The following is a 26,506-nucleotide window of genomic DNA, read 5'->3' as shown; positions in this document are numbered from 1 at the left end:
TCTCTCAGTAGAAACAGCAGTGTTCATAGCCAACCCCTTTTAAAGATTATAGCAATAGCAAATCCTCAAGTTTATCAAAGAGGCAATTATTTACAGAAATGGTCTGGTTCCCTGATATCTCCTTCACTAGGATTCCACCCTAATGTAAACAGATTAAGCACATGCCTGTCTGTCTGTTATGTCTCTTAAAAATGTCACTAAAATAATCACAAAGGTATCATCCCAGAGAAAACAAAACATGAAATGACACAGCAGCAGGCATTCTTAGGAAAGAGCAAAGAGAACAGAAGAACAGTAAATCTATTGGTGAGTCTGAAAAAGCTACAGGATGGAGAGAGAGAAATCCCTGAACAAATTAATTCCTATTGAGTACTGGCAGCTTAATTCACTTCCAAGGGTGGCTGCTTCTGAAAAAAGATTTGTTGAAAATCCATTTAAAGAAACACTGGGCCCTTGACTATCCCCTCTCCCAACACCATGCAGCGGGTGACTACCCACTCTCCACCAGAAAGATGAGGCCATGGATACACTAAGAGAGCCTTGCACCAGGCAACAGCAGGTACAATAAAAGCGGATCTGAAAGTCAAGTCTACACACCTTTCCACAGAGTTTCAAAACTCAATCAAACAAATGTACAAGATGTTAAGCTAAAGGGCAGTGGGAAAGGGTCTCCAAAATTCTGACAAAACATGACTGCCAAGCTGTAATGCTTCACCCTCCAAAATCAATGTGTGAGCATTTAAAAAGCCATTTCCAGTCATAGACATAAAAAATGAAATCTCTTATGTGTGCTTTGCCAGGAAATTATAATGGAAAATGAGAGGATAAACAAAAAAGGAGCGAGGTAAAATCCAGGCAAATGTATTTAAAACAAGAGAAGGCACATGAAATGCCAGAATGGCAAAAGATCGTCTGATGGATGGCTACAACTTCAACAGACCTAGACAGGACCAAGTTTAAAACAGTCTGAGAGATCTGAAAAACTAAATGGTTCAATATATTTTAATAGGTGAAGAAAAATGATCCCACAAGGGATTATAGTTATGCAAGATTATAATAAGAAATGAAGTTATTAATTTTAACAAAACATGATTCCAGAAATAAAGCATAAATGCACTGTTTTATATGGCTGGCCCAGTTGTGGATAGATTTTCTATAGTTCTAATCTTGTAAACACTGAACTAACCGAAGCTGTGATGCCTCTGGGTCAAGGAGAAGAAATATAGCAATGGCGAGCAAGAAAGGACCAGGCGTCCCTCTTTTACTGAAGTCAGTAGATGGTACTTAAAACTAAGCCTGGAAGAATGAGAAACGTTACATAAAAATGTGATTTAGAGATATGGAGGTAAATGACAGAGGAATCTGCTGAGGCACAATTGATAGCAGTTGCCTTTGGGAGTGGGAAATGGCAGGGGTGAAGGACTTCTATATTTCATAAGGCTTTTAGCACTAAATTAACTCTAAATTATGTCCATGGACCACTCTGATAGAAGGGAGGACAAAAATGTAAAGCAGATATCTATCCCCGCAGCCTCAGGGCCAGGAGAAAAGACGTAGACACCAGAGGACTTTAAGTATGCCTTACACCGATGAATTAATTCTCAGAGAAGTCATTCCAAAATACTGAAAATTCTAAGCACATGAGATATGTCGCAGGGCTATTAGAGTCAAATGTTTTGAGTGGTATTCGGAAACTTTCCAAAATGCTCAGGTTACTATCTTCCTTTTGTTAATGTGCTCAGTAGTTTAAAATATAAGTGGTTTAGTAAAACACACGAAGTATGGAGTTAAATGTGAATTTATGGCCTTGACCTTGGCTGGAAATTGTGGTTGTCTTCTGAAATACTGTTCTTGAAAACCATATGCACATTCTATCTAAATCAGTATGAGTTAGATTATCTCCTACAATAGTTTCTTTCAATAACAAAATTATGAAGCTTAAGATGATATAACAAGGGTAACTTTATTCTGAGACCTGAATTTATTTGCCTAAGAAATATATCTACCTATGAGTATAATCAAATCATATACATCAAAATGGAGGCAAAAAAAATCAAGCTTATTTATACACAAATATTTATACATAGATGCACATTAACAAGTACACACATATACAAATCATATGTTATCTCTACATATATTTATGCAAACTTACTACTCAAAAAGTATAAAGCTATTATTTCTTTGTAATTAACTAGTATTTTAAACTTACTCTTTGAGAATTCAAACACATAGACAGTGTATTTTGATGATCTGCCTTCTCCCTTTCCTCTTCTAACGACTCCATGATTACCCCTCACACATGCTGGAATGTTTAGTGAGTCATACGTCAGGTCCAAGATGACAGTATTTCACAGCACTCCTCTCCATTCTGGGTCTTTTTTTTTCCAGATATATGTAGGAAGTGTGTGTGTGTGTGTGTGTGTGTGTGTGTGTGTGTGTGTGTGTGTCTTTGCATGTGTGCATGCACATTGGGAGTTTTCCTCAGCCTCTCTTACTGATTTCTTATACACACACACACACACACACACACACATATGTAACATGTTTATATAGGAAAAATCATTTCTTGCCTTTAAACTAGAAAGAAATATCCCCCAAACCCTGTGTATCCATCTTTTACCTTTCTGGTTACAGAAAGATAAAAAATCACCAATTCATCATTTTTAAAATGACATTTTAGAAATCCCCTTTTCCCTTGTCACACTCTGGCTAGTTAAAGGCACAACCTTAATTGCTCTGTTGCATCATTAGCAAATCTTATCAGAAAGCAGCTCTGCTGTGGATATGGCTCTGTGTAAATAAAGTTCTGATTGGCCAGTGGCCAGGCAGGAAGTATAGGCGGGACAAGAGAGAAGAGAATTCTGGGAGGTGGAAGGCTGGAGAGAGACACTGCCAGCCGCTGCCATGAAAAGCAACATGTAAAGACACTGGTAAGCCACGAGCCATGTGGCAAAGTATAGACTAACAGAAATGGGTTAATTTAAGATAGAAGAAGTAGATAACAAGAAGCCTGCCATGGCCATACAGTTTGTAAACAATGTAAGTTTCTGTGTGCTTTCTTGGTTGGGTCTGAGCGACTGTGGGACTGGCGGGTAAGAGAGATTTGTCCTGCCTGACTGAGCCAGGCAGGAAAACTCTAACTACACAGCTCCATATTCTTTTCTTTTTAAAGTTTCAACTTTGGTCAGATTAGCTTCTTTCTAAAAATATAATTAATTCATTTTTATTTACATGTCACATATTTATAAGGAAGGACTAGACAGCTGAGTGCCCAAAGCTCAGTAAACTGACAAGAGAAAGTGATTTTATTTCTTTTTATATCTTTACCTCTTTACTTTATTACTAACAATATTTTTTAAAAAAAAACTTTCTAGGTGAGCAATATGTGTTTTTAATTAAATATTTTAAATAGTTTTCATTATTAGGGAAGCTGACTTCCTAAATATTTTTGTTTCTAACTTTTGTCAATCTAATGGAACTACAAAACTAATCTTTGCCAACAAAATCAATGTTTTTAGCATGCTCAACCTCCTAGGAAGACAGTGAGAAATGTAGAAAATGAGTATTTTAATTACAGTAGTCTCTTTTAGTGGAAGTGTGCTCTGTGGAAAACTTAACACTATTCCACTCAGTTCTATGGTAAGAGCTACGTGGTATAGACTATGAATGAAAACCAAATCTCTGTATGTAACAATAAAAAAAGGTCATTGTTATCCATCCAGGTTCTGCCACAATACCAACTGGACAAGAAGTTTTTCCAAAAAAAAAAAAAAAAAAGTAATGTTTACGTATATTTTGTGAAAAACTGAATAATTTGCCAAGTATCAACAAACTCTATGAGAATGCTTCCTGATTTTAAAACAAAGTAAAAGTGATAAACACTATAAAAAGTTAAGCAGACTCCCCTCTTAATTTATAACTAACCGATTAGTTTTTTTTTCCATTCATAATATCCCACATAATTTCAAACCACAAAAGGTTATATTGCTTATCTAGGAAAATTCACACCATTCTCCCAAATAAAGTCAATTTCAAAATACAACATGCCTGAGTGGACATTTTAATATTTTAAAAACACAGACCCTTTGACTTTTTCTCCCCGTTACATTACAACCCTTTGAGCAAACAGAAAGTTTGATTAAAGGCCTGTGTTCGCTAAATGATAAATGATAAACTCCAGTCTCACCCCTGTCAAATACTGAACTCTGCGAGCTTTCGGCGCTAAGTATCTTTCTGTCAGTTGTTTATTTTCCTCCCTCAGTGACTGCAGGTTTAAAAATATTATATTACTTATAGTTAGTAAATAAGGGAATTCCAGCGCCAAATATTTGTACAAGATAATGGAACGGTTTGCCCTTCTGTTAGGAATTCACAGCGACTGAAATGCTAACAGCCCAAGAATACTCGCTGCTTCAAACACACATACATATACACAGCCTCGGTTGAGCTAGTTCTCATCATACAGAGTCAGGAGCGGAACATTCTGCAGGCACGTCAGTCCACTCTAATGTCGTCCTACAAAATTTTCAAATAAAAGGCAACACTGAATGTCCTTTCTTTGAGTAATCATAAACAGAATGAGGTTAATCTTGTTTTGGAAAAAACTAGAACAAGGGTGGTATAAGGAATAATCCTGCAGTCTCGTAACTACTCGACATGGGCAGAAATCCAAGCACGGGTGACTATTGGCATGCTACGATCTTATATTAATGCTTGACATCTAAAAATGTATAGAAGACTATTTCAAAGATGTATCTTCACCTACTCCCTTTGCAATTGTATTTTTACTGCTTTTTGCTGAGCCGATGTCTTTATCAAAGCTGTTGGTGAACCTCAAATCAGTGTTTGTATCACATGGTTTTTCAACAGCTCATCAGAGAAAAACGTCCTGCCAGAATCTGAGGGTCTGGCTGAGTGCCATAAGTTCCTGAAGTGGGGGTTGGGGGCAATGACCTATATCAGGAGAGGGAAGGCATTAAGGGTGAGGCAATAAAACAGCTAGACACGCTAGAGAGGTCACCACGTGTACAGCTTCTGTTCCCTTGTAAGCTAGGTCAGCTCAAGTCTGCAAACGCAGCCAGATCTCAAATAATTTACAGGCTCTTCCTGGTCTCTGAGGAGGCAATGGCTACCGATTATTGGGCCATTCCTCAGAATGGGAGACAGGGCCCCCTGTTCTCAGCACCTGTGCATGAACACACAAACAAATGGAAAGTTGCCTTAGACATTACCTAAGCAACATAGGCAAGCACACTAGACTTGATGTCCCAGAGAGTGATCTCATGCTGACCCAACCAAATGTGACAGCGCTTCCCAAGCATGAGGGTGGCAGGCATCACTATGACAATAATCCCAATAAGAAATGAAACTGGAAGTCTAAAAAGATAATATTCAACAGGAAAATCACTGGAGTATGAAAACTCAACTTTAAAACCTGCTAATAACCTCAAAATCTCACAACTGTGAAAGCAAGTTCTCAACCACATCATTTTACCTTTATTTTCAGTTATGCCATCCAATATAATTATGTTTGTACACACACACACACACACACACACACACACACACACACACACACGCCTATGTGTCAGAAAGAAAGGGTTTTAACCCAGCAGGGGAATATAACTTAGTCATAGAGCGCTTGCCTGGCATTCATGAAGCTTTGGATTCAATCCTCAGTATTGCCAGAAAGAGTGTTAAAGAAAATAATTTTTATTTTCCTAAATCCACATAGTCAAATATGTATAAGTAGACAAGCTTGTTCTTTCATAATTTTTAACCTATTCAGGTAAATAACTTTATCTTCCTGAGTGAAGAGCATGCTTTCTTTAAAATAAGATAAAATCACTCTATAGTAATAAAGTTACAGATAAAAATATCACACAGACACATTAAGATAGTCCCTCAGACACTTGTCTCATCCCAAACCCCATACGTCTCAGTGAATGTCTATAGAGTTAGAATGGCCATTCTGAAGGCATGGGGCTCCACTTAGAGTTTTACACTTTCCTTGTTCACTACATGTTTGTATCCATCACACGGAAAAGGAAAGTCTACCATACAGTTGGCAGTGGAAAGAGCCAGCTGTAAGAACAGAACTCTTGGCCTGGTAAGATGGCTCAATGGCTAAGGGCACCTCAACCCAAGGACTCCTGAAAAGGCAGAAGGGGAGAACCAACTGTCCAAAGCTGTCCTGTGATGTCCACTTGCACACCCTGGCAGGTGTGAATGCACACGAGTATAGAAACACACACATACATGTGTGTGTGTGTGCGCGCGCGCATCATGCATACACACATACTATAATAATAATAACAATAATAAAGGAAAACAATTCTTGGGGACTCATACAATCTGATTGCCAGTCATGGTCAGAATACAAAGGAGGGAAATCATGTGTGAATGGTAAAATCACTAAATCTCAAGTTGCCAAAACAGCAACAGTTCAGTCTAGATTAGTGTTTCTCAACCTGTGGGCCATGAAAACTTTGGGGTCACACATCAGATACCCTGCATACCAGATATTTATATTATGATTCATGATGGTAGCAAAATTACAGTTATGAAGTAGCAATGAAATAATTTTATGACTGGTGTCGCACATGAGGAACTGCATTGAAGGGCTGCAGCATCAGGAAGGTTGAGACATGATAGCCAGAAGAGTATGACTTGAACCATATGTTCAAAACAATTTTAAAGAAATGCACTTTTGTTACAAACAAATATTTGAATATAACAATTCTGAAAAGTAACTATCTTTAGAGACCTGCTTTCATAAACAAACACATGATGACTGTGTAAAGCATATACATTATATCCAAGTCAACACTTCCAACCCACATTAACTCGATCTCAAGCAAGGCATTAACTCGATCTCAAGCAAGTTAAACAATTATACCACAATTCTTACATAAATTAGCTGTTAGCAGAACTTTTTACTGGTGGGAACTCTTCCTATGTTGCATAGGCTAGACTCAAATCTGAAATCCACCTCCCTTGGTCTCCTCAGTGCCTGGGATTATACATATATACCATCATGCCCTACTGTCTATGAAACTGTTTTCTCTGAGGCTAGAAAAATCCAAGAGCATACCAATAAGTTCTGTACTGTTGTACCCTCCAACAAGGTCTCTGGGTGCTCACTTGTCTCCACAAACGTCTTAGACCAGCATGCAGTTTCTTGGTGTCAATTTAGCTAGATGGCTATATTTTTGCTAGCAAATCTGCACTAAAGACACTCAGACTGTCACAGTTTTATTTACAATGGATACTTTTAGAGCTAAAGGCATCTTGAGAGTATTAAAGAATCTATTCTGTTTGCTCTTGTCATTAAAACGGGATCTACAAACAGAAGCCCCCGTTAGTCCAGAGTGGCATAGTCAGGTAGTCATTTTCCTCCAGACTGCTGAGCAAAAGGCCCCAAAGTAGCTAAGAGCACACACTGCTACCAGGGATATACCCCAAAGATGAGCTAGATGGCATCATTCTTCTGCTTAAAAGCTTCAGACTGCCAATCATTCCTGTGATGTCAGGACTGTCAGTCCCTAACCCTACCCCAGCTCACTCACACAGCCCAGCTCAACTGTACCAGGCACACATGTGTGTGCCCAGCTCCTCGCCACCACGAGCTTCTTTTCTTTCCTTTTTTTTTTTTTTTTTTTTTTTTTTTTTTTTTTTTTTTTTTGAGATAGGGTTTCTCTGTGGTATTTTAGTGCCTGTCCTGGATCTCGCTTTGTACACTAGGCTGGCCTCGAACTCACAGAGATCCGCCTGGATCTGTCTCCCGAGTCCTGGGATTACAGGTGTGCGCCACCACCGCCCAACTCACCACCAGCTTTTAATGACTTGTTCTGCTCATTAACGTTTTAGTTCCTTGAATGTTCCCTGCTCTTATAAGGGCCCTGGTAGCCACTGCTCTGCCCTGCCCGCTATTCCCTACCAGTGCCTGCCTTTATCCTCAGTCCTCAGGTCTGAGCTCAGATGTAACCTTGTGTACCTTTACTAAACACCCTCCATGGAACAAGACAATTGTTTCTGAGTTCTTCCAAGGTACTTTTAATCACACAAAAGAAGTTTATGGGATTAAAATAGTTTAATTCTAAAAGGCAAACCTCTAATTGTTCTGTTAAGCTTTCAGTCCCTGTTTTAAACTCAGTGGTGCAAAGCCTAAACAGAACTTGAAATTGCAAAATATCTAAAGAGGGTGTTGCCTGGGAGATACCCTGAAAGCATTCGTATTTTTACGTAATTAGAAATAATTCTTAAATGAGCAAGCATCAACCAATAAAAATTCCTAGTTGAACACACTGCTTCTACAACAGCTTCACAGGTGCAATCATTTGAGCAAATTCATAGTTTCCAAGCTCTAGAATAATAAAACAGAAGTAATGACAATCTAAGGAAAATAAAATAATAGCCATTTATTTTGGAGTAATTCTGTGTATTGCTTAATAGAGGGGTGCCACTATAGTCGTTCTACATTTAAATAAAATTCAAAGAATTACTTTTGTCATCTTAACCTACAAACACATAACCAGGACCTGTTAGCACTTTTTATCTGACAAGGAATAAAGGCATATGGACTCCAATCTTTAAAAACTAAATTTCTAAGTGATTTTGCATTCATAATATTGCTTAGTAGTTGATCTCACTGGCCATTACACAGTTGATCTGAGCAGTTGATATGAAAGTTAGTTTCTTCGTTGGCGTAGTTACAGGACTTCATTTTCTCATGGTTTAGCTTCAGTATTTACCCTCTTGTTCTCAGACTCCGCAATGGGAGCAGTTTCTCTCATTTAAAGAACTGCATGATTTTAAAAGAATAGCTACCACTTGATATTTGCCAAGGAAATTCGGAAAAGGGGCAAGACAGAACCAGAGGCAAGATCAGGAGCATTTCACAGTTGCTACTTCCCTCGGCATAGGCACATGAGCAGGAGCGGTGAACCGAAGTTAAGGCGGGGTGATGAGGTGCCCCCTCGCAGACACCTAGCTTTAAACTTTGCATACCCTAAGAACAGTCACTACTTTAGTGGATGCAGGCTTACCTCTAACTAAAAAGTATCCCAAATGTATTAGGGAGCGGTCTGTAACAAGGTGCCTTATCATGACAGAACACAGGTAAATAATGCACAGGTCAGAATACCAAAACTAGAGCGGGTCACTCTTCAATCCCTGAAGTAAGCAAAAGGGCCAGTGCGCGCTCCTTCGCCCAAAAGCCCAACACCAAGGCTGTGAGTCCCAGGCGCTGATACTACATTTACTTTTAAACTTCCCTTTAGCTTCCTTAGGGCGCAATTTGTAGACAGACACACTAGCACTGCTTAAGGGACAGAAGCAGTCAAAGAACAAGGCCGTAGGCTCTTGTACACACATCAACTACTAATGAGGTTTCTTACTGCCTTCTACTAAAAATGAGAGTCATTTCATGCTATCCTGGAAATCCTCACTGGCTCTCTTTCTAGCCGGTGGCTCTCTAGAATCTAAAGGCACTCCTACGAAGACTTCACAACGCGACTTACTTCATCTCACCCTCTCTATGCTCCACAGCCATACCAAACGCCTTAACCTGCCCTGGACCGCCATGACCCTTTATCAGCAATGCTGTTCACATGACTCCAAACCCCACTCCTCTTCTCCACCAGAAAAGTCCTAATGCATCTTCAATACCGAGCAGAATCACCCTCCTTTGAACATTTTAAGGGTCTCCACTGATTCTGGGTTCCCACAGTAATTTACTTATAAATTGAATGTGTGTATTTTGCTCAATTCTATCTGTCTATTCTGCTCCTTATGGTCTCTAAGGAGTCTAGCACAGGCTGCAAGCCCAGTGCATGTGATAAACGTGGGAAAGCACAGTGGGGAGGAGGAGACAAGAGGAGGAGATCTAATCCTGTTTGATCCTGTGACAGGGTTACAGAGAGTAACTGTGGTTAAAAAAAAAGTCTTAGTAAAATATAAAGATTATATTTTTAAAAATAAGGTGGGTAGAAGTAATAAATACAGCATAACTAAGCATTAAAAAAGCATGGCCCCGATAGCCGATCAGATGTATTGTGACAGTGTTTTGCAGTGAAACGTGCATGGGCTTTGCACACAGATTTGTACCAGCTGAGTGTCTTCAGGCACGCTACTCCTCTTCTGTCACTAGCCTGCCCAAAGGCTAATCGTCATGACACTTTTTGAGAAGGCCGAAAAACTTGATGGATGGGGAGCATGTGGAGAATAGCACAGTGGGCCTCAATTTAGAAGTGGAGCCTGAAGTTGTTAGATTTGCAACTCAAGCCTTCAAACCAGATAAGGAACATTCTACCTAACAGATCCACTTTAACTTGATAACTAATGAATAACTTTATCACTATAAAATGTCCAGCTACCTAAGAGACAATTTTAAACCAAGGGTTTGTAGAAAATTTATTATTATGTAAGGATCTATTGGTTTTATGTTATGGTTTTAAACAATGCCATTGAGGAAAGGAAACTTCCCCGAGGTCATTGAAGATTTCTTTGATTTCCATGAAGGGAACCGTTCAGAGCCAGTTCAATCACTGCATATTTTGAGGAAGCATTTGGAATGCATCCACAAACACAATCATCTTATTTGTTGTCCGGAATGATAAAGTTGAAGAATAACCTTCCTTAAAGGAATCCACAGGTCCTCCACATGTCTACCAGCTTCCTTCTGACCAGCCACTGGCTACCTGTCATGTGCTGACAGGGGAGCAGAAACATCAGCTTTCCATTCTGGCAAATGATGACCTAATGGTCGCAGTTGGCTGCTGCGAACTCTCTAAGAGTGTCTGTCTATTAGTCTGTTTACATTCCCTCTGAGCTGGCACAGCTTCGCTAATGCCTGCCTTAATGGCAGAGCAGAACAGCAATAACAAATGAATTTCATTTAGTCTCCTACTAAAGCCTTGGGGAGTACCTATCTAAAGCTTAAAACCAATTTCCATTTAACTTCAATTTCTCTTTGAAAGATTGTGGGAATTTGTGCTACTGAAATTACTTTGAAAGTCACTACATGTCCAAGTTTCTTTTCCCAATTATTTCTGACCTATGAGAAAATGAAAATGTTCTTGTTGTAATTAGAATTTAATTACTCCTAATCTATTCATAGGGATATATGTTTCTAGGGTTGGAGAAATAGCTCCATGGTTAAGAGCACTTGCTACTCTACTGGGTTTGGTTCCAAGCACCCACATGGAGGCTCACACTGATTGTAACTCCAGTTCCAGGGAATCCAATGCTCTCTTCAGACCTCTGCAGGTACCAGGCACATACATGAAGTCAAACACTCATACACATGAAAATAAATCGTATTTTAAAAGAGAAATATAAAATTATGTTCTTATTCTATGATAGTTTCATAGTTATTAAGATCAAATCTAAGGCTGGGCTCTAACATGTATTGTATATACAAGGCCCTGCACCAGACATAAAAAGATGATGGAGGAAATATTTCTTTTTTCTTCCCCCCACCCCAAGAGAGGGTTTCTCTGTGTAGCGTTGTGCCTTTCCTGGAGCTTGCTCAGTAGACCAGGCTGGCCTCGAACTCACAAAGATCTGTCTGCCTCTGCCTCCGGAGTGCTGGGAATAAAGAAAGGCATGTGCCACCACCGCCTGGCAAAGGAAATATTTCTAATCATAGTAAGGTGTCCAGATTTTTAAAAAATACAGAATGCTCACATAAATCTCACATAAACAATAAATAATATTTTTGGTACATGTATATTCTGAACTTTACACATGACATACTCACATAAAAGTATTATCCATTATTTATCTTAAATTTAATTATATAATTTGTGTCTTATTTGGGCCCTTAAATCAGGGTGTTTAACCCCTTGCATCTATACACCAATAATTCAGTACAAGGGTTACACTAATGATCATCCATCAGAAGTTTTTGATAGGTGGCCTGTTTGCTTAGATAGTTTGATTCAGTGTCTTTCTTGGGGGTGGAGCATGGCAAGAGCAGCTTAGTTGTAAGGATTTGTTTGGAAGGAGACCCTATAACTATTTTCAACCAGACTGTTGGATGATGACTCTTTTCCTTTACTCGAATGGCATCCCAGTCTCACTGAAAGTCCTGTTTTCTTAACTGTTTAAGATACCCATCAACTCTCAGAAATAGCAATTGTTTTGAAAAAATAAAACAAAGCGAAAATAGCTTCTTCACACTAATCTGGCTTATAAGTCTTAAAACTGAAATAAGTCCTAATACAGGGAAACAGACACATTGGAGAAATGCGTTGCACACACTTAAATATTTATATCTAAAATAAAAGGAATAAACCTCCAGTTAGTTTTCCCAATCAGGATAAAAGGCAAAGAGACACTGAGAAGGAAGCCATGATGATTGCATCACAAATATTTACCCAAGACCTACCAGTGTCACATTCTGCACTGACTTGACCCCCACCCCCCTAGCCAAGCCTTGCTTTCTGTAATCTAAATCTTCCCAACAGCCAGGCTCATCCATCTACTCACACTGTATCCCAGGGACTATCTTCAGTCTAAAGCGCTGGTCATCCTCTCTTTGACCATGTTAATTTCATGACCATGACTGTATTTAATAAACATTTACTCAAACAATGGGAAAGGTGAACGGTTGCTCAAAGTATGGTAGTTTTGACTGATTTTACATAATAAGAAATTTATGACAAGGGCAACTCACTGGAATTCCAATTTGGAGAAAGGGCCCAGTGAGAATTGGCCTTGGCAATGAGAAGCAGCAAGGTCTGAACCACAGCCACAAGTCTTCAGCCTTCAGTGACCTTGAGCTGGTTATTAAGCTCTCTGAGCTACATTTAACATTTAGTTGAGAAGACAGAGACTATTGCTGTCATGTCTGAAGTTAACAACCACGTCTAAAATATTTATATGCTGCAACACACATTACAAACAACTTAGGAAAGGTCAGTGTTTATACAGTAAAATAGCAAAATGTAAGTTATCCAAAGTGGGTTGTTGTGGTCTGAGTGGCAGATTCTCTATGTAAGAACTATGCAGACTCAGAGAAGTCACTTAACATCTCTGCGATCTAGATTCCCCATCTAAATTATCTGACAATAATAGTGCCTATCTCACTAGAGTTGTGGGGAGAATAAAGTTGATTAATTCGTGTCAGAATCTTCATATAACAATAATTGGGTAAAACTCCACGGTGTCTGGCATGAGAAGCATCTTGGAAATATTACCTCTTACTTTTTCTCATCATTGTCATTATTCTTTCAGGAGATGACATTTCAGATAAGTCATGATGGAAAGGTAACAGCTAGACAGAAGTATTAAGAAAAGGATTCTTAAAGAGACAGCAGGGATAAAAGCAGGGGGGAGGGGGAAGAAGAACTGCACACAGATCAGCAAATACACCTTAACTAGAGAACAATGAAGAGGGTGAGAGGGTTAAAACTGGCAGATGAAGGCTTAGCTGTAGAAGGGTTTGATTCAAGTTCCACATGCCTGTAAAGTCTTCACTACCCAATGGGGAGACTATCAAAGTCTTAGAGCATACGAGGAGTAATATAATCATGGTCGTATTGGCTTTACCGAACTACACTGGGTGAGAGAAGGCAATAGCGGAGGCAGAAAACTGTATCCCGAGAACTTGTCCAAGAGCAAACCAAATAAGAACAAAAAAATGGGCTGAGCTCCTGAAGTTGTAGAAGCAGAACCCGTCGGGACTGGCTATGGCAGGGGAGCGTGGGGAAGAAGCTGGGGGAGAAACAGCTTGAGAAACAGCAGATACATATTAGTTATGAGTGATGGACCACTGGGAGCTGAGAGTGCAGTTTATTTTTAGCCATGGAGAAGCTGTGCTTGGAGCTAGACAGAGCAAGGTCTAGGAGTTTGCTGTGGGGAGTGAAGCTGTAGGGAGAATGGAGAGCAGACCGTCAAAGTCGATGGAAGGAGGGACCAAGATGCAGGAGGCACCTTTGGACCAAGAGAGCAGCAATAGCCTGAAGATGCCTCATGAAAAAAGTATACACAGAAACCAAGAAGGGAGAAGAGACAGAACAGGGCAATATGGTAGATGTGCTCAACATCACTACAACCCTAGACTGGCACTGACCCTTAAGACTGTGCTTGGAGCTATTTGTCTGTGGCCTCAGAGTACCCACTGCAAACCCTGTTAGAGGTCTTATCAGAGAATGCTCAATAAGTGTTTAAAGGATGAATGAATGAGTGAGTTAATGCCAACAGGACCTCCGTCCTCCGTGCCACTGCGTATTATAAGGCCTTTTCCACCATCACAAACTAGACACTCATTCACAAATCTGGGTCATATGTCAAGTAGCAAACCAAATTACTCTACTGCCTTCTTTTTGCTAGCATTGAAACAGCCTAATAGAATACATAAATGGTTTTTAAATTGTGTTCTCAAATGTTTTTGTGGTTCCATAATATACCTGACCCCACCTCACCCCATCATACTTTTCAAGGACTATCCAGAGTAAAGGTTGGAAGGAAGCAGAAAATGTCAATCATGCTGAAACTGGATATAAAATAAACTGGTCTTGAGAGACCAGTGTAACATTGTGGTTGTTAAGAAGGCTGCTGAGATTTTCTTACTGTTGAAATACATTTATGCAGTATTCAGATTATAGAATACATATAAAGTCATTCACATGAATTCTTAAACTTGCCCAAGCATTTTAAAGACATCAGAAGAACAACATAAGCTCAGAAACCCTTCTACCATTCTCCTTTTCTTTATGTGCCCCCATGTGAAGTAGGGTGCTGGGCACATTTTCCACAGCTTTTTTCCCCTATTCTCCAACCTGGGAGTTACTCTCCAAGGAAAATACAGAGAATTTATCCAAGGTTGTTCCTGTGACATTTAAAGTTTAATTCAGCTTCACAGTAAGATTCTGTTTGAATTGGCATGAATGGGAGCCTGGCAAGCATAGATTTGAGCAAGCTGGCTACAGTAAGCCCATCTGTGCTCTGATCCTCCCCAGCCCAGCATTCAGTGATGTCATCATGGTAACTTGAAGTCAGCCATGCTGAGAGTATTTGCCCTAAGGAAACACTCTCAGTGCTAAAAAGTAGGTCTTTCATTCTGCCCAAAGCTCCAGTTCACCAGCAAACTACTCATTTTGAAACCTACTACAAAAAAAAAAGGGGGACACAGCTGATGAATTAATCTTTCTGGAGTCTCTCCTGGCCACAATTTGGATGTTACCAGGCTCATTGCCTGGTGGCATAGCAATGCCACTTTCAGTAGTCTTTTAGAAATGCACAGGTAAACTCTTTTAATTGACTCTCATTTTTAATTTTTAAAGTTTAGCAGTCTTTATTTATAAGATTAATTATAGAAGCTGAAGGAGTAAAATCAATTTAAGAATTACTTTAGTACAAGTACAACTCTTTCAGCATTAAAAAAAAAAAAAGCAAAACATTTAGACTAAAGAAACGGAGACACTCTTGTATCCACCAGACCATATAAGGCAGTATGGGGATTACAATATACCATCCATCTCATCTCACTACCTGAATTTCTAAATAGGGTAGCCAGGTGGGTTGTTAAAAAGAGAAAACTTCCATTATGACGTCTCAACTCTAGCCCTGAAAGCAAGAAGGTCTGTACCACTTAAAAAAAAAAAAAAATCCAAAAGAAAATGTCAAAACAGAGCCAGAGTGAAATAATTAAATAGCATATGTTGTCTCCCTGCCTCATCATGCAAATATAGCAAATATCTGTACCAAAGTCATTTCTTTGGAAAGAAAGGTCCCTTCTGACAGGATGCTGAATATTGACGACCTCTTAGAGTTGATAATACAGTGATAGGCTCATAACAATGCGTTATCATGTGATGCTTTAAGTATAATAAAGAGGAGGTATAAACACTGTACCCATGCAAGAAGCAACAGATTTCTCTTCACTGTTCCACAATATCCCAACATCCCCACGATGATAAGGAAACAGCAAACAGCAATCATGACTGGGTGAACCACGGGAAAGTAAGTCAAGATGACCGCCTCTTCTACCCTAAAAGAGGAAGATCGTATCACAAGATAAATATAACATTATCAAAAACATCAAAATGCTCCCCAGACCCAGACACTGAACAAATGCCACCCCACCGTAAGCTATGGTTCCGCAAATTAGCATCCTTCAAAAGCTGGTGACTTTTATTGCTTCGTTTACCTTTGCTCTAGTTTCATGGTGTTTTTATGTAGGCATTAGTGTTTCTACCCTCAACACAGTTTAAATATAGGCTCCAATGCACTAGCCTAAGGAAATCATATGAGGTCCCAACCAGGAGTATCGCCCTCCTCTTTGATCTTGGAATCTCTATAGCACTTTTATTCTCCCTGGTAACTAATCTTTTTTGTTTTGTTTTGTTTTGTTTTGTTTTGTTTTGTTTTTGTTTTTGTTTTTGTTTTTGTTTTTGTTTGGTTTGGTTGCTTTTTGTTTTTTTGTTTTTTTGTTTTTTTCTTGTTTTGTTTTTCGAGACAGGGTTTCTCTGTGTAGCTTTGCGCCTTTTTCCTGGAACTCACTTGGTAGCCCAGGCTGGCCTCAAATTCATAGAGATCTGCCTAACTCTGCCTCCCGAGTGCTGAGATTAAAGGCATGTGCCATCACCACCCAGCAACTAATCATTTTCTAATGTGAGGAAAACAGAAATGCCTAGGAAAACTGAGGTATAGTTTGCTAGGACATATGTAGTCATTAACCAGAGTCTGTGATAGTGACCATAGTGAAACTTAGCCATTACTCAGTGCTTATAAGCTCTGTTATTTTAAGGACTTTTCAAAAAGGTTTCTTCTCACTTAATCCTTACCATGACTCAGAGTAGTATATATTATAGTCTCCACTCAGAGACAAGGACGAACCAGGCAACTTGTACATTACTAATCACAGAATTGTCCATGTAAATGTATTGTTACCTGATGTCCCACAGGACTAGTGGCATTTTTTAGTGAGAAAGTGAAAAAAAAAATGTAGATTACAGCAAATAAGTTGCTGGTGCAGGAAAAGGTGTTCTACAAGATGGTGTAGGAGAACTGTTCAATGAACAGGACAGAGCAAAGATGTTTAAAAACTGGGATCTGAGGAGATCAAGTGAAAGAATTCAACAGGCAATAATAGACCTACCTTGTTTCTGCAGTTAAAGTCAAAACATTATTCAGGTAGTCCCTCATCCAAGCAGAAACAGCCAAGACACTGATGGACATTAACTAAGGAGAAGAAATAACAAACTTGTTACCAGAGATTTATGCAGCACTCACTTGAAGATTAACAACCTTAAATGAAGGGTTTGTTATATAATTTTCATGTTTTTCCTAATTACCTATTGGCTTTCTATTGAATCTTAATGATACCATAAATATCTGACTAGTCCACTTAGTAATCATACATACATTAAATAAGATATCTGCAAACAAGATACAGACAAGTGAACTCTTAAGTGGGTGGCTTCAAGTTCAGTGAAGAAACTTCCTACGAACAATTCCACTTCTAAATGTATAAGATGAACCTAAAACTCTCATTCTTAAACAATGATGCAGTTAAATATGGTTACTGAACAATTAAATATTGTCAAAAGGGTCACAGGGGCCACAAAAAGGGGGGCTTCTATTGACTGAAACCCAAAGAAAGTCACATTAGAATGATAGTAATAACAATAAGTGCAATGGTTTGAAAGATTGCTGTGTTCCAAAATCAGTAATGATCACTATAGCATGATAGACACTCAAATCACTATTCAGAAAAATGACATGACCCTCTTATTTATTTTATTCTATTTTTCTTATACGAAGTAAAGGCAGAACCAAAGACTGGGTGAGATTTTTAGTAGTGGAATTGCTAGTCATGCATGCAGCCACTATACACAGTGACACCATTTAACAACTTCTCCTGAAATATTGAAGCTGTACAGGAAATTCTTCAAAACGAGCAGATCAGACATTCTCAATCTCATCTGTACATTAGAGTCACCTAGGACTCAAACATTTCCTGAGCCCACAGTAGACCAGCCCCTGGAGCAGGAACAAAGTGTCATTGGTGTGACTGTGTCGCAGTCATTCCGATTCATTTGCAGGGCCGAGGGCCACTGCAGCAATGAAAGGCTGAGAGAGGCGTGGAGAATGAGGAGATCAGCCTGCAGGTACCAGGCCCAAACCCAACTGACTCAGCTAGTTCAGTAAGAGAGACAGTCAGACACTGTAGGTCTCGTGATCTGAGCAACCAGCAGTACCCATACATATATAATTTTTACCAAGATGTCAATGTTGAACCCAATTAAGCATCAATTGTAGCAGTATATGGGTACAAACTACAAGGTATAGATCTAACTGCCACCTCTAAGATACAGTAAATAAAGTCAAGAACATGAAATCATTTCACAAGACAAACAAGATTGTTTCTTCTTCAGTTTAAAAAGTAGACATTGAAATATAAATTTAAAAAAAAAAAAAGAAAGAAAAAAGAAAAGCTGTTAAAGATTAAAAGAAGTTCAAGAGATTGCCCAATGCAGTATGTTGGTCTGCTTTGAACTCTGATTCCAACAAATCAATTGCAAAGAAATTTACAGACAACTGGAGAAATTTTAACATTGATTAGATGTTTAAAAATACTAAGAACTTAGCTGGGTGGTGGTGTACGCGGTGTCAGGTGGATCTCTGTGAGTTCGAGGCTAGCCTAGGCTACCAAGTGAGTTCCAGGAAAGGCGCAAAGCTACACAGAGAAACTCTGTCTTGAAAAACCAAAAACCAAACAAACAAACAAAACAAAACTAAGAACTTGACTATTCTTTTAGGTCTGAGTACAAATTTGCTTTATTTTTAAAGGTGCCTTACTTTCTAGAGATCTATTGTAAATTGTGGATGAAATTTAACTATGACTGAGAGGCAGTAATAAAGAACCATGTCCTGCAGGTAAGGTTAGCTGAAAGTTGAGCAGAGTGTATTGGCATCTACTGACACTCAGCAATGAGGAAATAGGGGTTAATTATAGCCATTTCAAGTTGAAATGTGTTTTAAAACTGTCATAACTCAAAAATGCAAGAAAAAAAAACTACCTAAAACATGTTGGTACTCCTGAGTTCTGAAGATTTCCCTATTTTGATCTGAAATATTTTCAAAATGTGTCTTTGTTTTCTTACACATAGTATACCATTCAAGAAATTTGATTTAACTGGAGTTTTAACATGTTTGGCATTTTGATGAACATCTGTCATTTCAGAGTTAATGCTGAGAAGATAGTCAGCTAAGATGATAATGACTCTGAGCCGATGTACACACTGACCTTGAGACAGGCTCTCTAGATAAAGCTTCCAAGGAGCTCACGTCCTCCCAGCCATGAAGAATGGCTCTGCTGGGAAGTCAGAGGATGAATTCACTATCCCATCACTTGTTTACAAAACTGTATTACACACCTTTCATCTCACATCTACTTGGCGATATGTGGGTCTTTAGCTTGTAAATGTCACAGGGTTAGGATATTTCATTGTTTTAAATTATTTTGCAGCTATAAAGAACTCTTTTATTGCTCTCCAAAGTAAGAAATGATCTTTATACCTCCATCCTTGAATGGCTTTCTTTTTTTCTTTTTAATCATTTTGAGAATTTCCTACATGAGTATAATGTGTTTTAATCATATCACCCACCCCGTCCAACTCACCCTTGTGTTTCTTAGTCCATTTTCAACATTACAATCCTGAGTCTTCACTGTGTAAAAGTGATAAACAGTGGTTGTGACTAGACACAGTTCTTCCACTTATAAAAAAAAAAAAGGAGAGAAAGAAAGAAATAGAAAAAAGGAACTCATTTCTTCTGAACTGTGTGTTTCAAGACATTTATTAAAGGGCAGGATGAATAAAGCTTTGGCTTTGAAGTCATTATTCCATTCAAAGAACATACATTGATCTTGGCCAAGTACTGTGCTATGTGCTAGAGACACACTAATGAGAAGAAACCGATACTGTCTCCATGATGCAGTTAACTAAGGGAGGAGGACACACACTACCAACTCATTGGAGGTGTGAATGGACAACCACAAACTTTACTAAGTGCAGGAGAAAAAAAAAAAAAAAAAACACTACACGATGCTTTAACAACTCCTAATCCACAGGGTCAAAGGGGTTTCTTTAAGGTAGCTGAGATCTGAAGAGCAATGTCAAGTTAATTAGGAAGGAAAAGGATAAAAAGAACTTTCCAGTCAAAGAGAAGAACGTAGGTTCCAGAGTGGAAGGCTGCTTGACATGTTCAGGAAAGGGAAATTGCTCCGAGTGGGAATGCACAAGCAGGCAGCAGTCAAGTAATAGCCTTCAAAGCCACCTGAAAGGTGTGTGTCCTTGACCATGATGACAATGGGAAGCCATTGAACTCTGAACTCCAAGTAGGAACCCCAGTTCCGTACCTTTTTAGCTGATAACTTTTGGTATGACATTTAATCTTTCCTTAGTATTAATTTTTTTCTCTTTTACAGTATCATTAAAAAAATCTGCTTTATAGAAAGTTCTTTTGATGAAATGGGCCTAAATATATTACCTATTATTATCATATATCACTTTTGGCCTATAAGTTTCTCTTAATCTTTCTCAATGTAAGAGTCTAGACTATTCCCAAATCAGTTCAGAAATGGAATTACGGGATATGTGCAGTCTACCAAGTGGAAAGCACAGAGAGCCACTGGATGGCCATTCTCAATCTTAGCATGTCTAAGGCTGATCTCAGCTTTGCTAGCTCTTTTGTCCCCGCCCCATGCTGTTTACAAGCCTAGAGAATGGAGTAATGAACCCTTGAATCACATCAACTGGCAACTTGGCAGACAGCCTGAACCTCTCCTTCCTCCCTCGCTGGACATTTAATTAGTTTTGAATCCTTCACATGGTTCCTGAGAGGTGTCTGGCAAATCACTCTCCATTTCCTGCTGTTTCAGGCTAGTTCAAGCCCCCATCCTCTCTTGACAGGATGTAGCCATCATCTTCATAAGATATATCTCCAGCTCATTGACTCCTATTCCACAATGCAGGATCAAGCATGCTTCAGCCTATAACTGTCCCCACACTATTCCCCAACTCCTACTGCCTCTTCCCTCATCTCTCTCCTAGAGAATAAAGTTTAAATGCCTTGCAGAGGTCACACAAGGCCCTCCTACTCACTCCTTAATCTAGTTCTTCAATCCTGTTTGCTGCCAGCTCCTTCCTGTAGTTGAACAATGATGGAAGACCTTGCAAAGGGCACCGTGCACACCTCCCAATGTCCCACGTCTGCTTCTGCAGTTGCCTCTGCCCCACCCCGGCCTTCCAGTCCTCAGAAGCAAAGTAACCTCCACTTCTCCTTGAACACTAGTCCAAACATCTGTCAGAGTGGAAAGACTGTCTCTAGCCTCCCTCTGTACACACAGCACTCTGAATGCTCTCTCCACAGTCCTGGGGGAGCCTCCATCTCATTTCCTGTTTTACCTACCCATCTGAAGAGTACTCTCTCATTAGTAGGGCCTAATACCAGTTGGGTGAGTGAATGGGAAAAGAATTAAATTACATGGAAATGTTTTCTGCCTTCTAAGCATGATGAGTATTAGAGATCATTAACAGAATTAGATGCTTTAACAGAACAGAACTTCAGGTGCTAGAAACTTTGTGTAGGGAAATGCTGGCCAAAGGACAATGTAATGATTTACAATGCAGGTCAGAAACTAGTAGAGGAATGCTTTAAACTGTACACTTTACATTCTCCCACGTGTCTCTATGTGCCTGACAGGTGTCTAGCAAACATAGTAGCTATGTCTGGAACACTAACTAGTCAAAATAAATATCAATACTTAGCCTTCTACCACAGTAAGCAAACCCCTTTGAAAATAAATGGCTTAAAGGCCTGAAAACAAGCTCATCCTCAGAGAGTGATTTCACTCACTGAGGCTCAGAAAGCAGCAACATAAGGGAAAAACGGAGCATGTCTACACCGAGGAACTAAACCCAAATGGGACGAAATCCTTTTACTAAGTCATCCTGACATTACATAATCCAGAATTGTGACTTGCAGGAGCAACTCACACTCCTAACTCAATCACAGTATTTTCTGTGAATTCTCCAATTTAGTTTTTATTTTGTTTTAGACTTAACATTGCTTCTTTTTGTACTAAGCATATAAAATACTCAGTGTATTTATGGGGTACTCATATTCTAATTTATGAATTTGATACATATGGATCAAATCAGGGACATAATTATTCACCTGTTTCTCATGATCTCCAGTACTGTCATGTATTGTCTAAAAACCTAGGAAATATGCAGAAAATAACACAAGTATTACTTCACAGACATGCCCTTGTCGTTTGCTGTATCCTGTCTTGTGAACTGCTTAGAAAAATGCTTGCTCTCCACGAATAATGAGAAATATCAAATGTGCTCTGTTGAAAGCATGGTCTGATTTCTCCTGAATCCAATTATGTGGGTAGGAGTGTAAAATCAAGTTGTTTTACAAATCAGAACTGTGTGTGCATCCACATTTTCTAAGTTGTGTTATGAAGCATATATCTATAGTTTGCACAAACTAGGTCATTGCTAAACACAAAACTTTAAAATTCTTCAACTGTTTACAGAAGTCATAGAACATGGCAGAGGTACAGATTCTCCTCAAGAATGATAGCTGTCTAGAGCTACCTTCCTGAGCTTTCCTTTGTGTGTTAAATCTGTTAGCAAGGATAGAACGTCAGTGAGGTCTAGATGTTAGCTCTCCTGTCTCCACAAAGAGCACGCAACAAAGAACCCAGGCTTTTGGAGCTCCATCTACCCATCTTGTAAATGCTGAGCATTACATTTTCAAGAGCATTGCTTCTTGAAAAACTGACTTGTTATTTACTTAAAAGTAAAATAAATTCTTGCTGGTTTGGAGGCTGAAGCTACATGTTACCATGATACCTCCACCCCTGCCCTGCATGCCTTCCCAGCTTCCCTTGTTGGAGTGGGTGCCAGAAGAGAAGAGAACAAACCGATGAAACTATTTGTCAACATCTTGAAAGAATAGACTATGTTAATAATGGCCAGAGAAGACTGAGAAATTACTAACGGGCATCATTTAAGCACAGACTGCATTAATCAGCGGTGGCAATCAATAGCACCCAGAATAACAGTTTGGAATGAGAGTTTTCATACATCATCATCTCTCCCTGGACCAGAGAGACTCACTTTTAAGTCTCTGATGTGCTGGTATAATTAGTGGAGGCATCATCTTCATTCTCAAAATCACACTGGTTCACAGGGAATGAATATGGTCGTGAAAGAAAGGTAGAGTGTTTCATTGGGCACTAGTTTGAGCCAGCTGCAGTCAACTCCACTGTCCCAGCAGGCCAGCTTAGGGTTATTCCCTGAGTGATGTTGATAGGATGGGTGAGGAACCAATGTTCCTCTCTCCAGTGGAAGTAGATGTAATCCAGAATCTACCATCTACTCTACAAAAGCATTTCATGAGGTACAAAGGGACTCACACCTGTGACAGCTGAAACATAATGTATTTTTAAAATACTAGTTTTGCCTTGATTAATTTTTTTCATGATGGAAATTTATTTTTAAGAAAGCTCAAAAAAATCAGATGGCTTTTCACCACCACTTATGAAGAGTTTCTTTTTTTTTTAAGCCCTTGAATGCCATTCATAGTATGAAGTTAAGAGTATCAATTATGAAAGTATTTTAATATGACAAAATAACTATTTTTTGGAGATAAACTCTCACTTGCGGAGAGTGTAACTTTTTAAAGAGTATATAGTAGAAAAGCATCTCACTACAGATGCTGATGTCCATAGAACACAAGGAGAATTCCTCCCGTGCCTGCTGATTCTTCATCTATCCCCAGCCCATCCCTAGACCATGAACAAGACTCCCCCTGTGCACTTTTTAGTCTTTCTAGGTCTCTTTTCATGTTTAATCAGGGAAGTCCACTTTTAGTATCTTTTAAAGTGGTAAGCAAACATAAATGATACCCATATGAAAAGTGAAATGGGAGTTAAACTACAGAAAAGTTAGCACTATTTTAGAAAATTACAAACAAATACACATTTTGTGAAATACAAAGTGTTTTGCATTTTCACAAACTTTAAAAAAAAAAATCATGCTTTTTTCTCTTTATAATAACAGGCATATATCACCTAAGAATAATGCCCATATCAGAAAGCTACAGAACTCATTTTTTAAAACAGAAGAAAGCTTTCATTTCTTTAAATAATGTGTTCTTTGAACAGGAAGTGTGTGATGCTTCAGATAAAAATAATCTCCACCCTTTCAGCATCTTAGGCAACAAAAAGCATCATCTCCAGAGAGTTCTCAGCAACAGAGATCCGTATCAATCACTCCCTGTGTGCTGCTCCCACACAGCTACACAATACCCAGGAAACACTAGGCACCAGAGTCTATCCTTTGTCCCTGTGCAACCACAGCAGGGTCAAGCTTCTTCATAACGTGGAAGACACTCAACAGATAGCAAGTCAGAGTGACAGATCCTCAGGAATGAAGAGAATGCAGAGCACTGGGGGCTGCGGACCTGTGGATTGTTTCCTCTTAAACACATCGACACCTCATACTTAGGAAAGTTAATACTCAAGATCTATGCTTTTCCTGAAAGATCTTTCAATTCTGAAGATAGCAAAACAAAAATTATATAGGTTCTCTATGTTTTCTCAATTAAGATGTATTGTTCTCTTTTGCAGAAAAAAAAAAACAAAAACAAAAAACAAACAAACAAAAAAAAACCTCACTGGGGAAAAGGGAATTGAGTGTCAATACAATACATAAAAGGTATGAGTTTGTCAATTTAATTTGAGAAGCGGTGAGCCAGGTAGCAGCATCGCACACCTTTAATCCCAGGACCCTGGAGGCAGAGCCAGGCAGATCTCTGGGAGTTCGAAGCCAGCCTGGTCTACAGAGGACAGGCACCAAAACTACACAGAGAAACTCTGTCTCGAAAAAGAAAGAAAGAAAGAAACAAACAAACAAACAAACAAACAAACAAACAAAAAGCATGGAAGGTTCTACTTTGGAGCCCTATGAGTAACAAGGGAAGGTGTGCAAACGGGGGGGGGGGGGGGAGACCCCTCTCTATAGTCAGAATGTGAAGTCTGAAGTCTGATTTAGGAAATGGGATGTAGATACCACATGTGTTTGTCCTACTTGTAATACCAAAGATAACTAAGGGGCTCAGACCAATTATATGACAGAGAAACTTCATTAACATGTTGAGAGCTAGGGATGTAACTCAGTAGCAGAATACTTGCCTGGCATGTCCAAGGCTCTCATTTTAATTTCAGTGTGCAAGCACATACACACACACACACACACACACACACACACACACACACACACACACACGTACACAAGGGCACACAGAGAAGCTGAGCCTGAAGTTGAGCAGCATGCGCTGGTGACTTTCATGCACTTTGTGGACTGAGAGGCCAGCTTTAGTGGTCTTGGAATGAGCAGGTGGACAGCCAATCCTTCTCCACTGAGGAAGAATACTTGACATCACTGAAAATACATTCAGCATGGTTCCCAGCAGAATAGCTTTTCTACTTATGGCTAAATAAACAAAGCTGGATCTGGACTTCCTGTTCTGATGCTTCCTAGCAAGTTATTGGACTCATTTGAGTACTGCTTTATCTAAAAAATAAAATAAAATAAAATAAAAAAGGAAGGAGAAAGAAAGCCTGTGCATGGTGCAGTGATGAAAATTAGAAGTTACAAACCCAGGGACAGGCCCAGTAAAGGGGCTGAAAGCTGCCCTGAGCTGGTCAAAAAAGGAAACTATTTTGCTTTCTCTCTGAAGGCTATTGCCAGCTTTTCCAAAGTTAGAATAATCATTTCATAAGAGTTTAACAAGTATTTCAGAAGTTTTTTTAAAATCTGCTGTTTTGTTTTAATTTTTGAAACAAAGTTTCATTTTTATCCAAGAGCTGGCTTAGACCTCTTAACTAACCAGGCTGAACTTGAACTCATAGCAATCCTCCTGTCTCAGCTTTCTAACTGCTATGATGGCAAGCACGAGCCACCATGCCTAGTCCTGTGGATATTTTTAACTGAATAAAAAATAAATAAACTTCACTACATTGCAGTCAGAAAAGGCTTGCCACGCAAGCCTAAGTACCCGAGTTCCACTGAATCCATATACAGGTAGAAAAAGGGTGTTGATGTCACAAAATCTTCCTGTGACGTCCACCCACAGGCCACGACACTGGCAGACCCCCTCCAACACACACACACACAGTTTTTTTAAATCTTAATTCTATATGGAAAAAGAAACCTTAGCCAAGACAAAAGGTGTTGGTACTATAAAAGAACACATACCGATCTACAGAATATTTGTATTAAAAAAAAAAAAGCTATAAAGATGTGTTTCACTACAGGTGGTAATTCTTGCAGGCATTGGGAGAGGTAGAAGCTAAAGTAGTAGTTACATAATACTTTACATTTTCAGATTGTCCAAAATTGAAAAGCCCAGTATTCCTAAGGAAGCGGCAACAGATACTTTCATACAAATAATAAGATACATTGGTGACTTT

The 26,506-nt window shown here is 39.1% G+C and overlaps 1 protein-coding gene across 2 annotated transcripts in view; it reads right to left on the bottom strand.

The window, feature by feature from the left end:
- Window positions 1-26,506, bottom strand: part of Tspan12 (tetraspanin 12) — a 64,109-nt gene that overhangs the window by 33,686 nt on the left and 3,917 nt on the right. For both annotated transcript variants that reach the window (XM_036182478.1, XM_036182479.1), the window contains 2 exons: window positions 17,111-17,193; window positions 15,865-16,000 (listed from right to left, as the gene is read on the bottom strand). In XM_036182478.1, the coding sequence (XP_036038371.1) occupies window positions 15,865-16,000; window positions 17,111-17,193 (219 nt within the window). The remainder of the gene's footprint in view (window positions 1-15,864; window positions 16,001-17,110; window positions 17,194-26,506) is intronic.

The sequence above is a fragment of the Onychomys torridus genome, chromosome 3 (genome assembly GCF_903995425.1).
Source record: "Onychomys torridus chromosome 3, mOncTor1.1, whole genome shotgun sequence".
In the NCBI taxonomy this organism is placed as follows: Eukaryota; Metazoa; Chordata; class Mammalia; order Rodentia; family Cricetidae; genus Onychomys; species Onychomys torridus.
Note: the sequence above shows the minus strand (reverse complement) of the source record. Positions and strands in the feature narration are given on the sequence as shown.